Source organism: Phycodurus eques, chromosome 11, assembly GCF_024500275.1.
Source record: "Phycodurus eques isolate BA_2022a chromosome 11, UOR_Pequ_1.1, whole genome shotgun sequence".
Lineage (NCBI taxonomy): Eukaryota > Metazoa > Chordata > Actinopteri > Syngnathiformes > Syngnathidae > Phycodurus > Phycodurus eques.
This window is the reverse complement of record NC_084535.1, coordinates 8282380-8309288: the sequence shown is the minus strand read 5'-3', so window position 1 is coordinate 8309288 and position 26909 is coordinate 8282380. Positions and strand designations below refer to the sequence as shown.

The 26909-nt window shown below is 41.7% G+C and overlaps 1 protein-coding gene across 4 annotated transcripts in view; it reads left to right on the top strand.

The window, feature by feature from the left end:
* fmn2a (formin 2a) overlaps positions 1-26909 on the top strand; it is a 53279-nt gene that overhangs the window by 15997 nt on the left and 10373 nt on the right. For 2 of the 4 annotated variants that reach the window (XR_009769482.1, XM_061690705.1), the window contains exons 7-15: positions 5830-5891; positions 10947-11038; positions 11116-11245; positions 11371-11517; positions 12641-12700; positions 13338-13458; positions 17000-17092; positions 24030-24081; positions 26182-26331. Coding sequence is in view for 2 of the 4 variants with exons in the window: in XM_061690705.1 (XP_061546689.1) it covers positions 5830-5891; positions 10947-11038; positions 11116-11245; positions 11371-11517; positions 12641-12700; positions 13338-13458; positions 17000-17092; positions 24030-24081; positions 26182-26331 (907 nt within the window). In the remaining 2 variants the exon portion in view is untranslated. Of the gene's footprint in view, positions 1-5829; positions 5892-10946; positions 11039-11115; positions 11246-11370; positions 11518-12640; positions 12701-13337; positions 13459-15791; positions 16416-16999; positions 17093-24029; positions 24082-25306; positions 25641-26181; positions 26332-26909 lie in introns of those variants that run through there. The other 2 variants (XR_009769483.1, XM_061690706.1) reach the window with 2 other exon arrangements.

The window sequence follows — 26909 nt, the reverse complement described above, 5'->3', positions numbered from 1 at the left end:
GCCATGCAAGACTAAAAAAATAAGTTGGATAAACTTATACCTCTCATGTGTACTCATGGTTTGCTACTCACAAATTGACCTACTTTTATTTTTTCCCCCTCTTTTTCTATCCTCAGCGAGTCACTAAAAAACTCAACTGTTTGTATATTTTGTGCACTTTTTGTAATGGCATAAGATGCCTCTAGATGGCGCCAAAGCCCTGGCTTATAGGAAAGTAGTGATTGGAGTGTGGGGTGGAGCAAAAGTTCAGTCCTTGATCTTAGCAGAAGTCAAAGAAAGTATTTGCTGCATGTACAGTACATGCGGACTTTGGGTGTATTTAAAACAAAAACAAAAAACGAATCATCTGTGCATCGGTGCAAAAATAAAATAAATGTTGCATCACAGTACAGACCTCAATAAATTCGTCCCTGGCTCCTTCCTCTCACCATTTTGCTTTTTTCTTTTGTTTGCCACCCCTCTAACAACCAAACGACTCTGTTTTTCTCCGACTTGTCACCATGTTGTCGAGCCGCCTTTTGTCAGTGATGTCACTTAGGAGATGATGATGAGAAAGGACTGTCTTCCTGTTTTAGTTTGTCTCTGATTGTTCTGCAGTCGTCACTCATTGACGTGTCTAAACACTTGCGCTCGTCAAAGAAGCCTCGCTTTGCGGTGAAAGCTCTGTCCTCACTGTGAAGCTTTCATCAAAATGGATGTACGCCATGAAAAAAAAGTGGATACGGAAACATTTTAGGTACAGTAATTCACTCTGAGGTGTGTTGTTTTGCCCTCGAAGCATTCTGGGACGGTTTCACTCTTTTGTAATTCATGTTTGAACGTAAGGACATCCATCACAGGTTAGTGCTGGAGGGCGTGTGAGGGCCACGCTCATTAGCGCTGTCGTTCATCTCCAATGTTAGGACAACTTTTACCATAGCCCACCATTAGCGCTAATTGGAAACCAGTATATCATAGAGGGTAAGATGGGAGAAAAGATAAAAGAGCTTTGGTGAGGTCGAACTTAGTCAAACTCAAACAAAGAGCCTTGCATACTACTAACTCCATAACGGCCAAATGCGTGTATTCTAAATAGTTGGGGCCTTAACATGTTTCATTCTATTAGCGAACAAGACTTAAATTGTTAGTTATATTGCAGTTTCTCCATAGGAACTTTCGGATGGTATCAGATGGATGCATTAGTATGTAATGTATTTGTGCTACTCAACCAATGGACTCTGACCCTCTTCAGGCTTTGTTTTCTGAGGCGAACCAAGTCTGAACATATCATGTTTAGGATTGCAAAGTTCTCTTAGCCGGTGACTCCTAAACTCATGTATAATTTTGCGGAGGCCCCGAAAATTATGCAGCCGGGGCAACCGCCCAGAGTCCCTGTGAAAGGAGGGTTGGATTGGTTGGTGGGTGGCTCTGCTGATTAGATGAATTGATTGATCCGATGCCAGATGTCATGACTGTTTGAGTGAATGGATAGACGGGTGGGGATGGATCAACAGGCATGGATGACAGTCAGATCCCCAATGTCATCACTGTAAGACTGGATAGATAGACAAGTGAGGGATGGATGAACAATGGAGAAATTGATGGCTGGATAAAGGGCTAAGTGAACATTTGTGCCGTGCAATTGACGTGGGCCACAGATCGATACCTCAAAAAGATTTGAATCGGATTCTGAAAATGAAAGTTCCAATCCTCCAGTTATGTCAAACAACAAAAGTGATAGTGTCAGCAGTCTTGGGGGATGTATGCCACTGTCATTTCAAAACAAAATCAAATGAAAATACTGTACACCATACTGTTCAATTTAATCAGTAAGAAAATATTTCCAACATATAATTCAGGCCCTTCTCAATAATGTAAGTTCATCCTGAACTTCACGAGACAGTGGAAATGTACCCTGCTTCACATACTTGAGTAATTGTCACTTTTGATGCTGTTAATCATGCGTTTTATTTCCCGACGATAAAGACGGCGCCGGCTTTCATCGTTTCAAAATCTCCAAAGGAAAACAACCTCTGAATCACCAGTTCAGATGCTCCCTTGTGTTCGTCGGCGCTGTTGCTCAGTGACCAGTCCACATATGGCTGTTGTTGTTTGTTGTCTCGTGTCCATCGGCCCGAGAGATGATGGCTGATGTGTCTGATTTCAACGTGGCGATCGGTCTGTGTTGCAATCTTTTAAAACGTGCCTTCATCGAAAACAGCCTGCCAGATTCTGATTCAGTTTGAATGAAAACCAAATGGTTTGCGGGGAAGCAAGCGAGAAAGAGGGCAACAAAGGGAGTTATTTGTGAGTGACGAACTACGATTTTGGAATTCCTCAGACTCTTAAGGAGAATAAAATGGCAGACATATAAATGTTAAAGACATTCAGCAGAACTGATTGTATTAGTTGCCAGAGGCTCTTCTCTTGCAGTGGGTACCGCAATCCTGCATCATCACAATCCTGAAATTTTGATTTTAAAAACAAACAGATCAGTTATATAAGGAATAATTCATTCCAAACTTTCATCTTCATAAAACCAATGTTTTAAAGTGGACATATTATGCCATTTTCCCACAAATAAAAACAGTTCTCTGTTGTCTGAGAGATAACAAGATAATGTTTTACAGTTACTTGTCCATAAAATAAGGCTAATGTTGCCATAAGCGCAATCAAAACAACGGCAGACATCTGCAACTTACCAAAAGGTATTTTCTGACATTAAAAGTGGGCTGAAATGTCCAAATTTGGGCAGTAACAAAACTATACACTGCATGTTAAAGCTGTTGTTTTTCATAGCCTGTAATGTAAACTAGTCACAACTCACTTTGATTGGCCCGCGAAGCCCAATAGAAGACTTTGTGTGTGGACATGTGACTTTCTTGTCGTTTGATTGGTGATTTTGCGTCAAACATCATTAGTAGACACGGTGGATTGGCGCAACGGCACCCGATGCGGAAGTCGAAAACGAAAAGTCTGAAAATAGATCGCGTGCCCAATTATTGATAAATGAAAGTAGCGAGCGGCATGTAGATTATTGTAACAGAGTGAAAGTTTTTTCTTAACATAAATACTCAAGTAGAAGTAAAAAGTATGTTTCATTAAAACTACTCTGACAAGTACAATTTATCCAAAATGTTATTTGAGTAAATGTATCGCGTTCCTACCTACCTCTGCACCATGTTGCATTTACACTCCTGACACTTTGCACAAGAAAACAATGGGTGTCATAAGTGACATGACGAAATACTGAATATAATATTGTATTGGTGTTCTTCGCCATGCGATTATGCACAGAGCGACTATACATCGGACTCAACACCGCAGACCCTGGTGCTGTGTTTGTCTTTAAACATTTACTTTCAAAGGATTAATGCTCGCGGGCGCCTGGGTCCTCGCGCCGAGACAAAAAGGCGACGGCAGGAATTCAAACACACGAGTTCAAACACACGTCAGTGTAGCACTGACACATTTGTAAGACCTCTGTATTTATGTTGTACTTTGCAGCCCCATTCTCTAGCTATCACGACGAGAGCTGATGAATATGAAAATGGCCTCATGCGACGCGCCTGGCTATGTGGTGGGAATTAAAGCCATGTTTTCCCCTCCAGCTTCAAACCACAGCATCGATCTCAGCTATCATAAGGGGACATATGGGAAAATGACTTTTATTGTTTGTTTACAAATAGTTGGTCTCTGGAGTGCCTTTCCAACCAACTGTGAAATTAAACAACCAAGTAAATATTTTATCTCCCACATTTTGAAAATGTGTCTGTGAGTGAGCCATTCTGCACTTCCGTCTAACTGTAACGTAACAGTTTTTTAAAAATATTTACATAATAACCACCTTCACACCAGTATCAGCCAGGTTGGGTGAAGATCCAGAGCCACTTTCAACCTTAGAGTTAAATTAGCGGTGGCTTTGGGCAAGCACAATTCATTTGCTGTCTGAACACAGAACACTCTCTTAGGTAAGCAGAAATGCAGTGAGTCTTGTTGGATGCACAGATTAGCGTTTGCGAACAGCTTTAGCTTCTGAGAAGTGACAGCGAAAACCCAGTTGATCCTGTGAAAAGCAAAAATCTGTTCGTAATTGCCGATACTGTAGATACCACAATATAGTGTCAAAGCACTGTCTTATCTAAATGAAGATCCTCAACTCACCTCAACATAGTCTCTTGGTACAAGATGGCGACAAAGCACTACTTTTGTCTAAATGAAGCTCTCAACTCACATCAACAGTTCCTTTGTACAAAATTCCACAAGATAGTGATCAAGCACCATTTTTGTCTGAATAAAGCTCCTCAACTTAATTAGTTACATAGTTCTTTGGCACCAAGATGCCAGCAAAGCACTACCTTTGTCTGAATGAAGCTCCTCAAGTCACTTCAACATAGCTCCTTGGCACCAAGATTCCGCATTAAAATTCTAGTTTTATTGTTTTGGCCTGGGCCCAAAAACGGTGACTAATGGAGAATACATTCCCCAAAAATCTCTGAATTTGCAAATGCTAAATTGCAAATATGCAGGTCTTCACTGCCCTTAATGCTCGGTGAAGTTATCGATGCGGAGGGGTGTATTTGTGCATGTGTCCACTGCATGCGCCGCATATGATTCCACACAGTAATGGACACAGCTTAGTGCTTCCTGCATAAGGGAAAATAGAATCCATCCTGTCCATTTAGGGGCTGGTGTGTACTTCTCAGTTGGTGGGTCGCTTTTTTATATTCAAGACTCTAAGTCCACCTGCCTCGCTCCGGCTTTAGTTGTCTTGGTAACAAAATATGTACAGGTTAATTGCAGGGCTTATGATCCAGACCACCCCTGCGATCCACAAAATAGCGACCACATACTGTATGTCTTTTATTTATAAATCTGGCTATATATTTTAAAGCTTTATGCACAGTACCAGTACAATATGCATGTGAGGGACAGGTATTATTTTTTGTCCAATCGGGGTAACCATCCTCACGTTCTGAAGTACTGTATCTGTGACTGTAACTGAATGTGTGTGACTTTAAAAGGCAGGGCATGTCTTGTCGAGGGACGTCAGTCAGGGAATGAGAATGTTGAGGGTGGTTAGGTTGTTAACTGGTGAACTTGTTAGCCACTCTGCGTGTTGAGTGACTCTATCAGTTGTGACAAATGGCAGGCTTCATGTGAATATGTGCTTATGCTTATTTTGTTACTGTTGTTCAGTAAAGCGATTGATAGTGCACATGTGGCTTTTTCTATCCTTGACCACTGGTGGAGGGATTACAATTCGTTCTAACCGTGGTAGGCTATATTAAATTGGCTAACAATGTTTACTTTACCGTAGACCTGCAGTTGTGTAAAATAAGCCAGTTGTGCTTTTCAATAGACACACTGCATTTTGGCTTTGTTTATTATGTGTGAAATTATCCCAAACTCTGTACATTCTGTCTTTGACTTACTCGTTACTCCTAGGATCAGAATCATCATTATTGGTCAAGTATGTTAAAACACACAAGGAATTTGTCTCCGGTAGTGGGAGCCACTCTAGTATGACAACAGACAGCCACTATGGTAAAACATATATTTCTGACATAAAAACACAAGTACGAGGAGTCATTGAGCAATGAGGCTACCAATAATGAGGTAATCAACTTCTGCTTTTGCTAAAATTAGCCCATTTCTTTCTTTTGAGGAACACATGGCACAGTCATATTATTAAGACAGCTAGGAATGGTTTTAAATTGTAAAAATATTGCATTATATCTCTTATAATTTTGTTATAATGATACATTTTATGATTTATTTGTGCTCTGTGACAAAAAAAAAAGGTCAAGCCCTTGCCTGGTTTTAACACCCTCTCCTTTCCCCCCTCAGCCATCCTCAATATGGACAACGCAGTTGTGGATCTGGAGACCCTACAAGCGCTTTATGAGAACGTGAGTATCAAAAGCTTTTTGTTTTTTTCTTGAAGGGAAAAATGAGTGAGTGTCACACAGACGGCGGTTTGTGTCATCAATTTCAAACCATAAAATTTTTTTCCACTTTCCCGCCAGTGCAAAAATACATAAATACACAAAGTTGAGCAACAAAAGCCACACGTCAACACATCTAAGTAGTTTTTCCTCCTCCTTTCCATGTAGCTTTTATTTTTAAATTGCAGCTTACGGCAAACAGTAAGACATACTTGCACATTTCACGGCAACTACATAAATAAACAGGCTGTTATTTTATGACGGAAGGGAACCTGAGAAGGATTTGGTGAGATTGTGATTCATTGCACTTCCAAGCAGGCGTCCGTCAGCTGTTAGTGTTGCTTTTTTTAAATTCTGAAACCACAATTCACACAATAGCAGTCCTTCAGAAGCGAAATGCTGAACTTGTGCGCAAAAAAAAAAAAATAGTCTGTTGTGTTTCCAGAATCAAGCGTCATGTTTTTCCACTCGACGCCACTCCATCGTGAAGAGATTTTTCACTTCAGATTTGGAGTTTCCTGCCTCCCTATAAAGGGTTGAACTAAAGGACATGGGCATTAAGTACCAAAGCAAAGCAGCGAGCCACAAACCATGTGATGTTGGAGTGGGCATGAATTCGGGAGTGATGATTTTACATGGTAAACATGTTTTTGTCACGCTGGACCTGATCGACTTCATTTTGCTCTGGGAGATCGCTCGTCTTCCCTCAAAGTGTCTTTGTGTTTGAGGAGGACACTTCCAAGCGCCTTTGTAATATTTGCACAAAAGCATGTTTCGATGTTCTGACAATAAAACCGTACCTTGTATTCCGTTCAACAGGGGCTCTCTTGCAACCGGTAGAAAACCATTTGGAACCCACACAATAAAGATCTAAAAATGAGCATGTTCCAGTTTTAAGATGCTGTGAAAGCTTTGGAAAGGTACAGTAAACCACAACTATTCGCAAGGGATGTACACCGAACCCTGCTGCGAAGATTGTATTTCAAAAATAAAACATTTAGAATTTAATATTTTAAAGCTTGTCTTTAAATTGAGATGCATCACTTCAACATACAGTACAGGGTACCTTGAACTCACTACCAAGACACATTTTATTCCATACATATACATACTGTTCGACTCGACTCTCAGGTGCTTCCAACGTGTAGGCATTTGTCTTATCCATAATTGATGTGACAAGCCGAGAATCAGTGCCTTATTTGTTTCCTCTACTTAAAAGCTGTGCTGATCTCAAAACCAAAGTAATTCAATGCTGCCAGCTCTTTGTCATTGCACAAAAATTGTCTGAAAGTGCATTGGCAACTGTGGCTCTCCTTTTTGTTTCCACTTCACTCGAGCAGCACTGTTGCCAAAGCTCGCTCGCAACACAAACAAAAATATTGACCAAGTGACAGCTCATGACTTGAAAAACTTAGAATTTGGGGCATTTGTAAGTAGGTATGTCCTGATACAATTTTCACTTCCGATATGATAAAGACATTGGAGTCTTGAGTATTGGCTGATACTGATATCGATCTGATTGTATCAGATCAACACATCATTCATTCATTCATTTTCCGTACCACTTATCCTCACTCGCGGGCAAGCTGGAGCCTAACCCAGCTATCTTCGGGCAAGAGGCAGGGTATACCCTGAACTGGTTGCCAGTCAATCGCAGGGCAGATATAAACAAACAACCATTTGCACTCACATTCACACCTACAGGCAATTTAGAGTATTCAATTAACCTACCATGCAGGTTTTTTTTTTGTTTGTTTGTTTTTTGGGCTGTGGGAGGGAATCTGAGTACCTGGAGAAAACCCACACAGACACGGGGAGAACATGCAAACTCCACACAGGTGAGGCTGGATTTGAACCCGGGTCCTCAGAACTGTGAAGCAGATGTGCTAACCAGTTGTCCACCGTGCCGCCTAGGACTAATCATACATACTTTTATTACCCGTACTTATGTAATATGAAATGTGAGAAAAGGCTTCAATCAAGTGATATTACTCAGAGAATAATCAGCAGCAGTAAGTATGAACTGACCCATTTATTGTTAACCAATGGGTTGCATAAAGTTTAACCTGAAACATTGCAATCACTAACCAACTACAAGCGACCATCCCCCCCCAAGCGGAGAGCAATAAAGGACTAGCTGATGACTTGAACACCTCCTACTGCAGATTTGAAAAGGACACTTTCACCATTAGTGCACATTACTGGTAAACTTTCATTGCTCAATGACTCTATGTAGTGCGTTTTTATGTCCTAAAAGTATATTTTGTCATAGTGGCTGTCTATTGTCCTACTAGTGGGGCGCCATCTACCGGAGACAAATTCCTTGTGTGTTTTTAAAGATGATTCTGATGACACTAAACTACAATCTAAAAAATAAATTAGAAAATCCTGAAATAAATCACCAACAAATCCAATAAAAAATAAAAATAAAAAAAAAATTAATTGCAAAATAACCACTATATTTAGCTTTAAACATGCATATTCTACAACTGAATAGAAAAAATAGAATAGAAGTGATGGCTGGCACGGTGGGTGACTGGTTAGAGCGTCAGCCTCACAGTTCTGAGGACCGGGGTTCAATCCCCAGCCCCGCCTGTGTGGAGTTTGCATGTTTTCCCCGTGCCTCCGTGGGTTTTCTTCGTGCACTCCGGTTTCCTCCCACATCCCAAAAACATGCGTGGTAGGTTAATTGAAAACTCTAAATTGCCCGTAGGTGTGAATGTGAGTGCGAATGGTTGTTTGTTTGTATGTGCCCTGCGATTGGCTGGCAACCAGTGCAGGGGGATGTACCCCACCTCCTGCCCGATGATAGCTGGGATAGGCTCCATCACGCCCGCGACCATAGTGAGGCGAAGCGGCTCAGAAAATGGATGGATGGATGGATGGATGAATAGAAGTGCTGGAGCCCAGTCTGAAATGGAGTGCTTGTATCTGAGTCCTTCTGTTGGAGATTTTAGATGCCATCTGATATAATCTAATACTTGTTTTTCATCTTGGGACTCGCCTATTTGTAAGTCAAGTTACCACTATATTCAAAGTACTTATTTCCTTTTAAGTCAGGACTTTGGTGTCATCTTGTGGCATCTTAGGCTTTTACATAAAGAGCACAATACATGTGGAATATGTGACATTTTCAGGTTCCACAGGTGAATTCATGAATAGCGAACCACAAATTGTGGGTGTTCAGTGTCTTGCTGATGTTGATCATGGGAACAAGACAAGCTGCTGTTCTGAATCGATGTGTCAAGAGTCTCCTCTAACCTCTCAACCACTCACCCCACGATTTGGAAGCCCTCTCGCCCCTTCTCCTCCCCCGCCCATCGTTGCCTTGGGCTGTGTTATTGAGTCGAGGAGCCAAATTGTTTCCCTTTTGTATTGCGAGACTCCATCCTGTCTGTGGGTCTCCAGACCCCTAAACCACAGTTGGCAGCACAGTCAGCCTGTCTTGAGGAATGCGAGGGGGCTTCTAATGGTTACGCCCTTGCTTGCTTCGTGAAAGAAGGCTGCTCTCCCTCATGTTCCTCGCCTCGGCTCGCACACGAACACGCTCGCAAACAAACTGAATTCAAGCACAGAGATTTTTTTTTCTTTCTTTCTGCAGGCGTAGAGTCGCTCAGTCTGCGATCTTGTGGATTATAGTTGCTCCTGTGCTTTGAACAATAAGCCATTAAAAGGGGGTCGCAGTGATAGTGGGACACAGCTCCCTCCCTTGCAATATCACAAGCCGTAATCTGGGCCCAGACTGGCTGTCTGAAGCTCAGACTGCTGACTGTAGCTAAATGTCACGCAGGTCAGTCAGAACCACGGCCCCTCTTGTACAATCTTTTCATGATTGTCTGTCTCTTTATTTTCCTCATAGCGTGTGGCTTCTGAAGTCTTTATATGTTTATTACATTATACCCTCGCTCATTTGGAAAGTATTATTTGCACTTCAGTGCACGGAGACTCTCATAAAGAGGAAACTGAGTGACATAAATGAGAGAATTAGCCATAGTCTGCTCCCTTTGCCCAGAACTAGAAAAGCGGATAATAAATACCATTTGGCGAGGTACTGCTTGAAATCTGGCATCACGAATATCATCCTGCATTCCTTTGCATTTGATATTCCACATGGGACTGTATTCCCATGCTAACAACCGTTGCAACATGCCCTTGCAATTCAAAGATCACACGCTAATGCCTACTTGTCCCTAATTACGCCAAACACTGCTGGGCTGTACTGCCACCCTTTGAAACGGATCTGCTTTGTGTTAAATATATTTACACTTGAAAACGTCTCGAGAGGAGGGCAAAAGAGAGCTCGCCCTCGCCCGAAGAAGGCAGCGGTGTGCAGAATACTAATCGGACCCTCGGCACGTTTGATGCTCGTGTTTGATGTCTACCGAGGATCCACGCAAAGGCCGGACTGCTCCCGGGCTCTATGGACAACTGGGGGAGCAGCACGTTTACATTTGTCCAGCTTCATCATAAAAATCAAGAACTGTGGAACTGGCAGGATAAAGCATTTATTGTGTTCTTAACATATTTCACTTGTGCTTGGAATATTCATCTTCACTTGATATGGACAAGGGCTGGGAAAAAACATTGCCATATAGTGTTCGCCCCCATGTTTTTTTTGGGATCTTTATTTTTTTATTTTTTTACAATATGTATACCCACTGTAAGACCCTGTAAAAAGGAGAGCGTCAGTCACTGTGACACATTTTGGCCGCAGAGTGGACGGCAGGAGAACAGTAACAATATACGGAGAAGCTCCTGTTGGCCACACCTCACACCCATACACTAAAACGTAGACTCACGGATGGCACACACTCTCCACCAGACCCCGCCTCTTAAAGGCACATGAATGTCGACACAATACAATAGTAGAGTATGTCGACGAGTCAACCGTGACGCTGTTTCTGAGTTCCAGCAAAAGTTGTAAACCCTCAGTGCCAATGATTTAGTCTACTTTAATTTTGCATCCCTTTTTGTTTGACGAAATTTACAGTGAAATGAAACTTTTTTTCCGTCAATTAGAGAGCCCAAAACGATGAGTTGCAGAGCATCACGAAACACATGAAGTCAGCGCAAGACAAGGAGGACGCAAAGCCACTGGATAAGCCCGAGCAGTAAGTCTACAGTGCGCTACTAGCTACTTGGAGTCGTCTCAGTGGATGAAAGTGAACATCCTTCATCCTTTCGTCAGGTTTCTGTTGCAGTTATCTGAGATCCCCAACTTCTCTGAAAGGGTTTTCTGCATCCTTTTCCAGTCCACTTTTTCTGAATGCATTACCTCAATTGCCCGTAAAATGGAAATCCTTCAAAAAACATGCAAGGTGAGCCACCATAATCTTGATCTTTTTTAATTATTAGCATGAGCCTCCCTGATTTGTATATGGGTGTGTTTGCGTGTGTGCGTGTGTGTGTGTGTGTGTGTGTGTGTGTGTGTGTGTGTGATCAGTCTCTTCAGAGTGGCAAGTGTGTATTTCAGGTTCTAAGCCTGATTCTGGCTTTCGGGAACTTCATGAATGGAGGTAATCGCACCCGGGGGCAGGCTGACGGCTTCACCTTGGACATTTTGCCCAAGCTCAAGGATGTAAAGAGCAGCGTAAGTGTTGAGAAGAAAATGCTCAGGGAAAGTTTTCATGGTACGGTGGAACCTCCAAAATGAAACGACAACCCAAAAGTTGTACTATTTGGAGTTCAGACTAATTTCTCTGGGAAAAACTATACCTCAAAAGTCAACATCTTTGGCTTTTTGGTACCTTTTTTATTTTATTTTTTTTTTTTTTTTTGTAAAGCCACCCTGAAATATATTACCAATGATGGTTATAGTATGATGTAACCATAGAAACGGAAATGAAACCTACCGTGACATAGTATCTGGCTGCTTAGTAGAACATGAGGAATACAATAATTCAATATGAATTAGATACACAAATTAATTTTACAACCAGATGCTACACAGCAAGTAGCTGAACGAACAATGCTAATGATTAGCACAAACATTATGAAACCTGACAGCAAAATGTCTCCTGTTCCCTTTCTATTCCATATGTCAGTTGACGTCAAATGGTGAGTAGCTTTACTTTATTTTAGTTTTAGATTGATTAACTCCGTGTTAACTTTTTAAACTTTAAATTATTACTTTGGATGTGCATATGTTTTGTGATGGAGACAGTTTGCGCCTGGAATAATTGAATTCACTTGACATTTCCTATGGAACAAAATGTTTTGAAAAGAGAAGAACGGATTGTGTTCAAGCTTAAAGGTTCCGCTATATATAAAAATAGTAGAGAGAGAGAGTAATCGGAAAGTCTTGACCTCCAGTGACTCCACAGACCTGGGATTAGAGTCCAGTCTTGGAACCTCTGGTCCGCATGAGCTGCAGAGCTTTGGAGGAGAGGCCATTGTGTTTACTCTTCTTGCTCAATATCACACTGGTCCCAGTCTGCCCTTGGCACCGCCATATAAGGCCATGATGCTTTGCGCAGTACTGGAGGTGGACCAAGCGTTACAACCATAAAGAACATCCCACTCTGAATTATGACAGTCAGCCAAGCGTGTTGTTACATTGTTCCCCTAATGTCATGATTGATGCTCCCCTTCTAAGGGTGCTGTTTCTATTTTGGTGTGCCCACGCACAAATTGAAACGTCCTGCTCCGAGATGATTAGATTAATAAATAAAGGGATTTAGGTTTATTTATTTAGGTCTTTTCCTTTCTTTCAGGATAACTCCCAGAGTCTTTTGTCCTACGTTGTTGCTTACTATCTGAGGCACTTTGATGAGGTATGTTTTCATTTCTGTTTATTTGAATCACTTTTCCGTTCGGGTCCGATTCCCTCAGAAATCCTTCCAGAGCCCTCTTTTCATCTCCTCTCTCGCCAGAGGATACAATGACTTATCCTTTATCAAATTATTTATTTTTCTTTTCCGTATATACGGCAGACTGAGAAATCTCTCTCCTCCTCTTCTGGCTGGCTTGTGATTTTCTGTCTGTGTTTCACTCTTCATCTCTCGGCCTGGGTTCGTTCAAACTGGTCGTCCGTTCACTGGCAAGGCATCTAACGAGGCTGGTGTAAATAATTAGTTTTCGCCAGATGAGATGAACTCAGCCCAGAGTGCTGCCTGCCAAAATCAACCTACATTACATGCTTGCAGCACTCATAATGGCCTTGGAGTGACAGTGATGGAGAGGATTGTGATGCTTTTTTTCCTATGTGCCCTCCTTAAATGGTTCTAAATGTGTTGTAAAATCAAACATATCTTTTCAGGATTGTTTGCTTTGTTCATAAGTACACAAGGGTCATTGAAGACATTTGTATCAATCTGGCTCAGTGTTTGTAATGTACACCAGAGAGGCCTTCCCCAAGTCAAGAGGCACTAGGTGTTTCTCTGCATGAATGTGTATGTTGTGCTTCTCCAGAATGCTGGAAGAGAGACGTGTGCCTACCCTCTACCTGAGCCACATGACCTTTTCCAGGCATCCCAGATGAAGTTTGAGGACTTTCAAAAAGATCTACGCAAGCTGCGGAGAGACCTGACCGGTAAGGTCACCCAACTGCTAGCCGACGAACTACTGAACAGCCTGGACATACGCTTGCTGCCTGCATTTTCCCCAGCTGCTTACCTTGACCCTGAGGTGTTATTTGTTTATGGGCAACGCGTGAGGAAACATGTGGAGCCATGAATTATGCACAAGGACTTTAACATAACTTCTCGGTCGGAAACGGAAACTAATTTTCTCAAAAACCGAGCATGCTACGGCCGAGGTCAGATTGGCGGAGGTGTGTCAACTGCGAGATAACATCTGGTTGTTGTCGAGACAACAAGCAGAAACAGATGTGAATGGTGCAGGATGAGACCCCTATGGGTTCAGCAGAGCTGCTCATGAAATTGAGATCCGCGTACATGATGGGGGTGCTCATTTTACTTTCACCCAGTGTAAACCTGTGAATAAATTAGTTGAAAATTTAAGATTTGAGCATTTTGTTCATAGTGTCGTGTTGCAACACCCGCCACAAAAACGGCAGACAGACTATACAGAAACTATGATACAACAAAGTATCATGGTTGCTGTACATTGGTGTGACATAGGACTACATTTTGCCATATTCAGATATTTTTCTCTCATGCAGCTAAACCAAAATATTAGAAAAGACGCAGGCCCACTGGTGGTATAGTGGGTCACATAGCTGACATAGCCTAAAAATACATTATACTTATCATCTGAGACCCAAAAATCTTTAGTATGTAAGAACAACATCATTTCATGTTTATGGTACATTGTCGTGATATAGGCCTACATTGCATCATACTGAGCCATGTTTCATGTAGCGAAATCAAAATATTGGAAACACCACAGGGCCATTGGTAGGTTTGTGGTACACAAAGCGCGCATAGTCTGAAAACACATGGTGCTTTTCATCGGAATACTCGATAGCAATAACATTGCGTAATACCGAGAAACGCTTCTCTCTTGTAGCTAAACAAAAATATTTGAAGAGCCCCACGGCCATTTGTAGTATAGTGGTTCACTTAGCTGACTTTCATGCAGCTGGTGTCTGCTCAATTCCCACTCAGTACCCCACCCACGATCACCCTGTGAATGACCCCCCGGTGCCCTAATTTCTAATACCTGAAAACCAGTATAGAAATTTGATGGATGGATAATCCGGGATTTTGATTGACCTCCGACAAGGGAAGGTTAGGGATGCAGGAATCTTACATCATCATAATCAAGGCAAGCAGAAAAAAAATGCAGTACAAATGTACTGTACAGTGTCTGTCAGCCATTTTTTCATGTTGAACACATGAAGCTGGATCTTGTTAGTTCTAAGTGGCATATTTCCAACTTCCTAGCAGTCTCACAGCGCCAGAATCCTCAAAAGTGGTTACAAAACATCCAATTGTATTTTTCTGATGTCATACCTTTTACTGCTCACTGCAGAAGCCCATTTTAATTTGATCTGGGAATGTCTATAATATGTTGTGATGTCTTATACACCTATAGCTCTAAATTCATTTTGTCGTTGGCAACAGCATCACTCCTCACGTCTGAGGCAGTCGTCATTTCTGGTTACAAAAGATACCTCGATCTGGTTAGATATTCCATCAATGAACGCGGAAAACTAGATCAAGATCTCTGGAAGAAAGTGCGCTGCTTGGCTTGTGCTTTGACAAGGAAGTGAAGAACTAATGAATGAGGCTGTTGGGAAATGGGTCATGAACACTGAGCAGCACTTTCCAAGTACTGACATGTTCAGGGGCAGTTATAAATATATTTTTGTGCAAATATTGTGTGAGTTTGTCTCTCTTCGTCAAGTCCCCAAACAAGGTCTGGTCTCTGGGATGTTTTATTCATCTTTGCTGCTAAACTATTTAGCTTGTCCAATCCACGTTGCCCGATAATGTTTATTCAACATTGTAATTTGCAAGTCGTGAACATTTAATCACTCTTGCCGGGGGGTGGGGGGTGTGCGCGGGCTGGGGGTGGACTTGTGTCCATTACCCCCTCTGGACAACGTTGCCGCAAACTGCGGCACATAAAAACGTCATCACCTGCTCTGCAGGACCTGCAGAGCTCTTCCTGACCTAGTGTCCGCTGAGTTCTCTAACAGACGTGGACTTCCCAAATGGGAGGCTGGGGTGTTAGCGATAAGCGCTTAAATGGCCTCAGCAAGTGCAGCGGACGTGAGCATGGAAGAAGTCATTTTGTCCCACTAGGAACGGCGACATGGTTTCTGAATTTCATACACAAACACCAAAAAACGTGTACACATGGCTTTACTAACCTTGTGAACTGAGTAATTAAAAATGTGTGATTAGCTCGTGATAACAACTGAAAAAAATACACCCTGTATCTGTTTTTTTTTTTCAGACGGCAAATTTCTGAACGCCAGAAGCTGGTGGTTTCTAGGCTTAAACAAAGCATTTGCCACCAATCATTCTTGGAGCCAACATCAAACACTTCCTTGCCTTGGATGGAGGAATATCGTGTCCCTGTTTTCTCACCTTATATAAGACCCCAACTTCTCAATCAAAATCTCAGCAATGGTTGACTTGTGTCATCAGCCACAGATATTGAAAAGAACAAACCTATTTTGACCAAATAAGGAGTAGAAAGTACAACATATTAGGGCTATCAGGATCTAATCTTTTTATTCTTATGTCTGTATCTTATCTATTATCCTATAAATATTTCCTTGAGTACTCGACTAATTGCCACCCGCCCATCCCCCAAAAAATCGTTTTTAATTAAAAAAAATTTTGTTTTACGACTAACTGCATATTATTCTAATTTCTGAGGGCTGGAGTTATATCCTTAAACTGCATATGTTGGTACTCAGTGTGTGGTATAAACTCTTTAGAATTTGAGGAAACAAAATCAGTCTTTGCTAAATGGTTAGCATTCCCGATTAGCTTTAGCGTCCAAGCGAGTACCCTTTTAGGTAAAAAGAATAAAAAAAAAAAAAAGAAAAACGCTAACTGCCATTCAGCCCACTCATACATCATGTAATATGTGCATTACACATTTAATAGTGTCTTAAAAGGAACTTCCAGATGTACATCTGTCTTTTTTACAAAGTTTATCAGTGGCCCAACACTGTGTCCGTCAGTAATAAATGTCAGTGTGAAACATTGCTTCCGGCGGCGCAAGCATGGTTCCAGGCCAAACTTCTTTTCTTTTTTTTCTTTTTTTTTTTTTTTCTTTTTGGTCCCGGTGAAGCTTAGTGGCAGAAATTCTACATCGACCTACAGTATTTTTTTTCAAGCTGACTTAGCAGAGTTATTTGATTTCCCCCCCCCCATCCCCACATCCCACAGCCCTACAACATGTATTGTTTCAAATGTGGGGCGTAAAGGTAAAAAGTTGTCAGAATTTTTTTTTTTTTTTAAATAACTCAAATATACACATACTTGAAAAATCTACTTTAGTACAGTGAAATTTTTTTTTAATAATTCTACTTCGCACCACTGCATTCAGGGTCATAAAGTCTATGCTTGCAAGCAACCCGGAGTATAACCTGTGAAGACGTGCTACACCACTGCGTATCTTCACATGGTGATCACATCCTTTTCTTTCAGCGTGCTCCAGAGAGACAGAAAACGTATGCAAGGTGTCCTCAGAAGACAACGTCCAGCCCTTCAAGGACAAGATGGATGCGTTTGTTAGCCAAGGTGAGTTATTCTCACTTTGTCCCATTTTGGAAATGCATCCACAGCCAGAATGTTGAATAAATGTATACGAATGCAGGCAGGACAAAGGATACAGTAAATATGCTGGTGAAAATAGTCCATTACTAAGTGTACTTTAGGGGGGAACAAAAAAAACAAAATAAAAAAAGCTATTTTAAGCTCAAACATTGTGCACATTACAGTTTTATTCTTTTGGATAAAATGCACATCGTGCTTAAAACACTACCCCCCCACCCCCCTTCTTATTCAAACGCATATGCTAATATTGACATTATTTATCTCTGTCAAAGGCAGCACGTTGTCATAGTGGTTAGCACATCTGTCTCATAGTGATGTGGTTATGGGTATGAATCTCTCTTCTTATGTGGGGTTTCTTCGGGTATGCCGACTTCCTCCAACTCATTCCAAAAACATGAATCTTAGATTTAATGATGACTCTATATTGTCCAAAGATGCGATTGTGAATGGTCTGTCTCTATATATGCCCGGCGATTGGTTTGACAACCAGTAGTCCAGGGTGTTCCCTGCTTCTTCCTCAAAGTCAGCTAGGATAGGCTCAGCTTACCGCAATGAGGATAAGCGCTACAGAAAATGGATGGATAGATATCGGAGTGACAAAATATTTGAAACACTTCAGTAAGATGCAGTTACAACTGCAAATTGAAAACAAGAAAAAAGAACCCTGTCACCTTGTTGACCTCTTCTCCGTCTATTTCTACTCTGATCTAAATTAAATACAACCTTCTCAATGAGATGTTTATCAAAAGAGCAGTTGAAAAGATAAGGAATTGTGAATTGAATTGTGCACTTCCTCTTCCACTGTTGTCGTTTCAGAATTCTATTACCCAATGACAACTTTGTACAAAAGTACTTTAATGTATGCTTTTTCAAGCTACTAACGTGCAACTTATTTTTAAAGATGTGGATATATTAACCAATGGAATCCAGCTTCCAAAAAAAAGGCTCGTAGACTTGGTGTCACATTTCAGATGTCAACAGCCCCACTGACTAGTGATTTTCCATTCCCATGGTTGCACATGGTTTTGCTTCGATAAATGTTCAAATGACCCAGTATCTCATAGAGAAATCAAAGATTAGAGGAAAAGTCTTAAAAACTGAAAACAGATTTTTTTATTTTTCTAATTTTCTCCCTACCTCCCCCATGTAACGCCAAGCCCGCTACATCAAATGTGTTGTCAGCCTGACAAAAACAACCAGAATCTACTGAACGTAAACTATCTACTGGTGCATGCAGTGTATTTTATGTACCATAAGAGTACAGTGTATTCTTAGGTTTAAAAGTATTCATATTATTCTAAACAAACCAAAAATGTGAACATGATACTCTGAGACATCACAGTCCATCGCCAGATCAACACGATCTTTATCAAGTTGATAACTTCTGAAATTTGCAACCAAAGCTGAATAGCCAATTCTTTTGAGGTTCATCCCTAAAACAAATAGATGTTAAACTGATCATCCAATGACAGAAAGCGGTACAGTCGAGTAGATATTTGTCCCCTAAGGTACAATGTACACTGTTCCCCAGATGGATATGTATTGGATTCCAATGGAACATCTTCCATGGGCAAAACAAACAAAAAAATCATACTGTATAAAGATATTTATGCGTAAAAGTGAAATGTAAATACACAAAGTACTAAATGAACTTAATCATTAGCTGTGTATCCTACATTTATTTATTTATTTTTATAGGCGGTCACTTTTTGTATTCACACTCTGTGCTCCGGTAGCCATTTGCCGTGTGTCAACCCCATAACTCCACCTCCGATTGTCATGGTAATGAAAGCTCTACATGGCATTGACCATGAAGTAGAGGGGGCGGGGTGAGCAGTGGCTCATTTGCATGAGACAGGATCGCCTAGTCGAAAATCTTCATTCCAGGAGGAGGTTAAAAAAAACAAAATCAGTGTGCTATAATTCTTTATCACTTTATTTAGACTTTTAAGGCCCAATGAAGCATTTACATTTATGCTGCTGTGTTCAAATATTCTGAAGAGCTTTTATGGCCCTGAAAGATGGCTGCTATGCATCCTGCAAAAAAACAAGCAAACAAAAACTCTAAAATAAATTTGAAGGAGCCTCGACTAGGGACAGCCATAACTATAACACTGACATCATATGTTTTTAAATAGGGAGTCAAGAGAATTGTGAAACATCTATTGTGTCCCTTCTGGTCCACAGTTGTGTGCAACAGCAGCCAAACATTGTACTCCATTGCTTGCTGAGTGTTTTTACATAACAATAAATGTATTTGCCTCCTGTTGGCTTTGACCCAGACTACATTTAACTGACTGTGACCAATCTCTGTGAAGGAACACGCCACAGGGTTCGCACCGACTGCTTTTGTATTCAAATGAGGGTGTATAATACAGAGCATATGTGGCGCTAAAGCTCGCTGTCCATTTTTCTAAAGAAAGTCTGCAGATGAAAGCTCCTGGCGCCCCTGCCCCATTACTCTCCACCTCCTTGCTTCCCTCCATCCCCTCTCTCGTGTGCTCCCTTTCTTCGCTGTGGAGAGAAATATGGGAGCTCCTGCTTTGATTCACATGACAAGGTTTTTCCTCTGAGAGACTATTGTGAGCGTGGAAGTTTCACTTGCATGGCTCCAGACAGGATTCTTGGGGTTCCGCCACTGAGGCGGTAGAAAGAAGGGGGGGAACTAAAAACAAAACATGTAAAGAGCCAAATGTCTTATTTTTTTGTTATTTCGCTAATCTCCAAAAGGCCCGGGGGTTAAACTGTTTCTGGCTCCACAGTTTTAAGATGCCTTTTTCTGACCATGAAACTAACCACAGAATAACAGTGGGAGCGGACATGTTGGAAGTCCGCTGTTTGGTCTCGCTCCATTTTCGCCGCTCGCTTCACAAACTCTCTCTCTCGACTCTTTGATGCTCTGTTTTTGGGTCTTGTTGGATCTGTTTCTGATGGACATCCAGATTACGAGAGGATAGGATTGCATCCCATTCTCTCCAATTCTTTCAAAAACATTTGTAAAACGTTTTTGATGTTTAGCCCACCATATTATTACTAAGCTAAACTACAGTGTTGTATTACTATTATTATCACCACTGTCCAATAGAAAAGCATGTATTTCAATAGTTTGTCAGTTTAACTATGTCTAAGACACGAAGAAAAATGTTGTAGTTTTCCGCGTGATAGTAAAATCCCCAATTTTGGAGATGCGTGCTTTGCAATGGACAGACAGTAAAAAAAAAATATCCATTCATTTTCAACAGCACTTGTCCTCATGAGTATTGCAGCTGTGCTTGAGATGGAGCTTTTCCCAGTTGACTTTGGGTGACAGGCGAGATACACACTGGATATGTCGCCACACAGTCACAGGGCATATACTGTCCAAATAACCATTCACAGTACACCAATTGACTGATAGTCTTCAATTAAATCCAATGCATGCATGTTTTTGAAGTACCCGGAAAAAACTCTGGCAAGCACACAGAGAACATTCAACGACACGATGGAAGGTCAGATTTGAGATTCAAACCCCAAACCTCGGAAATGTGAGACAGACGTGCTAACCACTAGTACACCGTGCTGCCCAGATATGAGTTTCCGTTTGCTAAAATAAACTAAAACAAAGAAGGAATGGACATGGTCGAACGCCTTCTACAAGTTCACAAAATGCATGTAGACTGGTTGGGCGAATTCCCATGCACCCTTGAGGACCCTGCCGAGGGTGTGGAGCTGGTCCACTGTTCCACGGCCAGGACGAAAACCACATTGCTTCTCCTGAATCTGAGATTCGACTTCCTGACAGACCCTCCTCTCCAGCACCCCTGAATAGACCTTACCAAGGAGGCTGAGGAGGGTGGAAGAAGGAATGTCCATCATACCCTTGCAATTATATTTTCCAAAGTGATAAATGAAATATATAACTAATCTGCATTTATACATTTAATGATATGCTATGCAATTTAACGTGTATGCGTTGTACTGTAAGACCGTATACATATATATAGTGCACACCGCCTTTCGCTGAAATAAACTAGTCCAATCAACCACGCAATTTAAAATGGATGGAAATTTGTAATGTGATATCCAGTCTGTAGTCAACACAATGCTCCACTAATCTACATCGGACTTCAAGGGATTATTTATCCTTGTTAGAGCAGGAAACCTGTTTAGGTTTTCACCATTGTTTTTTAACTACAAACCTTTAGGGAGTATTTTTTTTCATCAAATAAAGAACCCAACTGATATCGGATGAACATTACATCTCTCATTAATGTTCACGTTACTACTAAAATACTTTTTCTCAAGGAACAAAGCAACTTCCAGATATCAAACCCCATTATTATTTACAGATTTATCATAATATATTGATGAGCTGTCATCCCATTGGAATGGAACTGGGGGCTGATGGGTGATTTAGCGCTGTGGAATTGCATCGGTCCCAGTGGGTTTCTCCGTGATCTTTAGATGCTGCTCTGGCTTCAATTACACATCGCAACCAGATATTCCCGGGATAAGAGCTCAACATATATTTGCGCCAGGAAAGATTGTCGGTTCTATCTGCTGTCATGTCTGCCTCGCGAAAAGAATCCATGAGGATACTCGACTTTAGGACATGTCTGATCATTGACAGTTTAATGCAGTTTTAGCATATATTTATTGACCTTGAGAGGGCTGCGAAGATGTCTGGCTCCCTCTTTGACAATTACACGGCAGCACCATTGACGGTATGGACCAAGGGGGAAAAACACACCACTCGATCGAATCCACTGTCGCCCTTTTTCTATTTGCAAATGGGCAGCCTGCGGATCAGAAATGAGATGAGTTAACCTACATCGAGCCAGGCTGTCACACTTCGCCGTTCCAAGTGACCCTGATGGCCGCTGAGATTAGCGCTCTGTAGCCTGCTTGAAATTTCAACTAATGCTCCCGTCCCTAACTTTTTTCGCACCACAGGCCGGTTTCACGTAAAGACATACAGTATTTTGAAGGACAAGCAAAGAAGGAGAGGAAGGAAAAAAAAAAAAAGCTTCAAAATACAATTTACCAGCTCTGCACTTGGTTCTCTTGAATGAGCTGGTCCCATTTGGGGGTAATGGGAGATAATCACCCTTGACGTGTTACTTTTGTCCTGTCTAATCTGTAATCTTGTATTGGTCGCCATCATTGCAGGAAATTCCACTTCACAAAGTTGTTGGAAATGGAAGGAAGGTATGCAATGTTTTTTTTGTAGTTTTGAAGGGTTCATTGCCTAATTTGCGAGCCTGTTGCCACATATTACACAGAGCGGGCTTGCTGCGATAAATCCATATTTAAACTAAGATTGCTGATATTGTCTCTTAAATTCAGCTTTCTGTTTTTTTGTTATAAATTGTCTCATCGCTGCTCAAGTGGAAAATAAATGGAGCAATTAATGTACTGTAATGCCCTTGCGTATGTGGTCAAGGTGAGCCACAGTGTCCAATGCATTTTCAGCCATTTATTGACAAACAGTCAAACACAAATACAAAATGAGAACATTCGCAAGTAGCTGCTGTAGGCCACAACTCACACCCAGTTTCTCACACTGAACTACCCGGCCATCCGGACTTTAGCTCATGACATAAATTCCTTAGGTCACAACCCTTTTAAGGCATACATCCAGCACACGAATACTACAGTACGTACAGTAATTACATCATATAAAAACAGTTGTCCTATTTTTTTTATTTAATAAAATAAATTTAAAAAACACTGGGACAGATTCATGGTTTGACTTGTGTACAGAGGCACTGGTGGATGCACCTGATTTTCAAAATAAAAGACACCAATGATCATCCATTCATTTTCAATACCAGGGTCGCGGGTGAGCTGGAGCCTATCCGAGCTGACTGGGTTAGAGGTGGGATACACCCTGGGCTGGCTGCCACCCAATTGCAGGGCACAGAGGCAGCGGATACAGGGGGGGCACTGGGAGCACCTAAACACACACACACACGCACGCACGCAGAAACATACACACACTTTTTGCCTTGCCTTTGATGTGTCCCTTTGCTCTTGTTTTTTTATGTTTTCACACCCCTAATTAATTGCACTGGCTGGTGCCTATCTGAGCATACAGTATATTGCTCATCAATAGCATAATTAGATGTAGCAGCCCATCAAAGAGTAACTGTAACAACGGTATGCATTTGATCATGGTTGCCCTCTTTGTTGGAAATGCTCCCTGAGCACTGTGCCCCCCACCTCCACAAGTTGTTCCGCCGCTTCTGGAAGCGCTCTTATAGACAAGCCACCATTCACACTCACATTTACAGGACAATTTAGTCCTAAATGAACGTAAGAAGTGTGTTTATGGAACTTGAGAGGAAGCCCAAGTACTTGGAGAAAATCAACGGAAGCACAGGGAGAAAATGTAAAGTCCACAAAGGATGGCCAGAGCCCAGATTTGAAACCCTAATCCAGAAGTGTGAGGCAGATGCGTTAACTACTCATCCGCCATGCCACTCCTCTGAGGATCAACAAAATATTTACGGTTCAGTCTCCAACTGGTCCTGGTTGGGGACTGCTGGACTAATGGATACTGTCATGTGCTGATCGTAATTTCCTCACCCTCCTGTTCCGTCTCGCACCTCTTGCACTGATGACCACACAGCCATCCGTCTCCATTTGGAGGCAACTGCACAAAGAGGCACTTGTGCTGCACTCAGCGCGATTCATTTGTCAATTGTGGAACAGTGAAGCAAGCTGCCGCTCGGTGGCACACCAGCAACCATGAAGATGACTGTTAGTTTAAGCGACGGTGGCAGGCGGGAATGCTCGTGTACATACAAGTCCGCCTGCCAGTGATCTCATCCCTGCATGCATTCCTCGCAAAGCTCTCATTTTCCCCAAAAATGTATTTTTTTTCTCTCTCTCTCTCTCTCTCTCTCTCTCTTTTTTTCAGCCAAAACTGAGTTGGAAACACAAGAGAAACAGTTGGCAGACACTCAAAACACGTAAGCCCTTGATCTTTCTTTCATGATTTTCCCGCAGCTTCTTCACCTCTCTTTTCGGTAGGCCATTCCTCTTATTCCATTTCACAGGTTACATAAGGCCTGCTCCTTGTGCGTCAAAGCCCCGATTTGTGAGTTTGGAAGTAAAGGCAACACGGGGTGATAAATCCAACAAAGCCTTAAATGCCATATTCAAGGAGGAACATAATCTAGCCGCTTTGTCAATATTTAGGGCTTCTGGTTCCCTCAGTTATGAGTACGGTGCAGGCCATCGTTCCGGGGGGCCTCAGTAGAGGGGAGGCCACCCCCGTGAGGAGTCTGCATTGTTTATCTAAGCGGAGCGAGAGGAGACAGCCTTGGCTCCAGGCTTCTGTTACGGCTGGTGAGGAATGTGTTCCTACTGCGCACTCCAAACAAAGAGAGCCCAACCTGTCCACTGTATTGATCCACAGCAAACGGTCTCACCGTTCAACACCTTGGCGTACGTCACCCTGCGGCGCCAGCGATTCTGATGGCTCATCGGCTGGCCGCTTTTCCCTCTCATTAATGCCTAAAGGTGTACAACAAGGTTCTAGGTTTCAAGGTTTCTCATTATTTGTCTCCCTAAGGGCAAATTTGGCTTTGGGCAAGGGGCAGTTGCATACATCAACATACACATTACTTTAGTGCAATATACCTTGTTATTCCCATCCATATTCATCCTATTGGTTGTTCATATTGATTATCTTTATTGACTGAGGAATGAATGTTTTTACATCTCTTATATTTGCACAGTGATACCTTCTGTCTGAGGCCAGATTTTAATAGTCCGTACTCACAGTACATGCAGAGAGGGTCAGATAATATTTTTTGAGCCACTTTTACTGTCTGTTCAAATATTACCTGAGGGGTGTTCAGAAGTGTGGACATTACCCGTGACCTTTACAGCTATTTTTATTACTTGAAAGATCCCGGTTACCGTACCAGCTGGCAATTCTATGTCAGTACAGATCCTATACTTGCTCTGTTAAAAAAAATAATTAATTAAAAAGATCATCAATATAGTCTGATTTGCCTCAAATACTCTTTTAAAAAGTGTAATCCACCACAACGGGGTTACGAATGCATTGAAACATACATGAATGCTTAGGCCATGACCTAATGCATGTCAGTGTTTTGGGGATTTTACAAATGTTCTTAACAGTAAGCAAAGATTTGAGGCCTGTTTTGGTTATGTCTTCATGTACAGACTGTTACCAGCAGAGGTGGAACTCAAGTCACGACTTGCAGTGATGCAGACTTTGTATCGGTCCGTTGTGGTAAAGAAGGAGCTAAGCCGAAAGGCGAAGCTCTCAATTTACCGGTCGAACTATGTCTCTCGAGCTGTGGGTCGTGACCGAAAGAACGAGATCCCGGATACAAGCAGCCGAAACGAGTTTCCTCCGCGGGGTGTCCGTGCTCTCCCTTAGAGATAGGGTGAGAAGCTCGGTCATCCTGGAGGAGCTCAGAGTAGAGCCGCTGCTCCTCCACATTGAGAGGAGCCAGATGAGGTGGCTGGGGCATCCTGCCCCCCGGACGCCAGGGTGAGGTGCTCCGGGCATGTCCCACTTTATAAAAATTGTTGGTTTACGTACGAAAATCATCCTTTTTAAGGTCTACCGTTTGTTTTTTGAAAGAAAAGTGATTTTATAGTGTCTAGAGATCTGAAAACTCCACAGTATGCTTTAATGTGGACAATTTGATAGCAGACAGTCATAGCTGGGATTCGAAGCAGTCAGTGGATGACCTGCTCTGCCAACTGAGCCACAGCCACCTTGTGGAGATTAACTGGTGCAAGCACTATGGAAAATTAATAGGATGGATGGATGACTTTACTACTGCATTAGCGGTAGGTTAGTGATAAACTACAGCACATACTGACTAAAGTACAAATTCGGGTCTGTTCTCTGAATTCACTGGTTTGTTTCTCAAAAGCACAAAATTACAACATAAGTGTCTGGATTCTGTGTATTTGCTTGACACCTCCAAATGTTTGCAATGATTGTGAATTGTTGTTTTATCTCATGCTGTAATAGTTTTGTCTGGACGTTGATGTTTTCTTTTTTTGGTCTCCTCCTCCTACAGCTTCTTGGAACTGAGCACGTCCTTTTCAGTCAAACCCAAAGCGGGAGAAAAGGAGGCGTCTCCCAACACTCTTTTCGGTCTTTGGCATGAGTTTTCCACGGATTTTAAAGAACAGTGGAAGAAGCAAAATAAACTAATGCTAAAGGAACGGTGAGTTACACAGAGGGTTGCATAGATAGATGGATGAATAGATGGATAGTCCACTTGTTTGATAGCTTGCTAGCTACATAAATTGTAAGATGGAGCCAAGTTAGCATAGATGAGCTTAGTCAAATACAGCAAAGTTAGCCTAGTTTAGCGTATTCAGTTAGCTAGCTAAAAGTCAAATACATACATACATTTCTAGCTAGCTAGTTAGCTACATAAATAGCCGGATATATTCTAGTTGGCACAGAAAGGCAGATACTTTATTCTGTGAGGGGGAAATAGATGATTACAGCAGCAATATATATACTCAATAATAGTAAAGTACAAGTTAAAAATAGCAGCACTGAGGAGTTATTTAAAGAAATTCAAAATCTAATGTAAACAAGAAAAAAACTGAAGATTAAGATGTGGTTTGTTGGCAGAATTATTACATGGTAATACCAACAACTAGCACAAATGCTACTGTAGTTTACTTGTTGTTGCTTCACTGAGTCAGTTTAGCAGTTGTTCTCCAACAATAGTGAGGGAAAAAAATCACATCTGTAGAAAGGTAATGGCTAGCTACATGTTAGCTACTATGG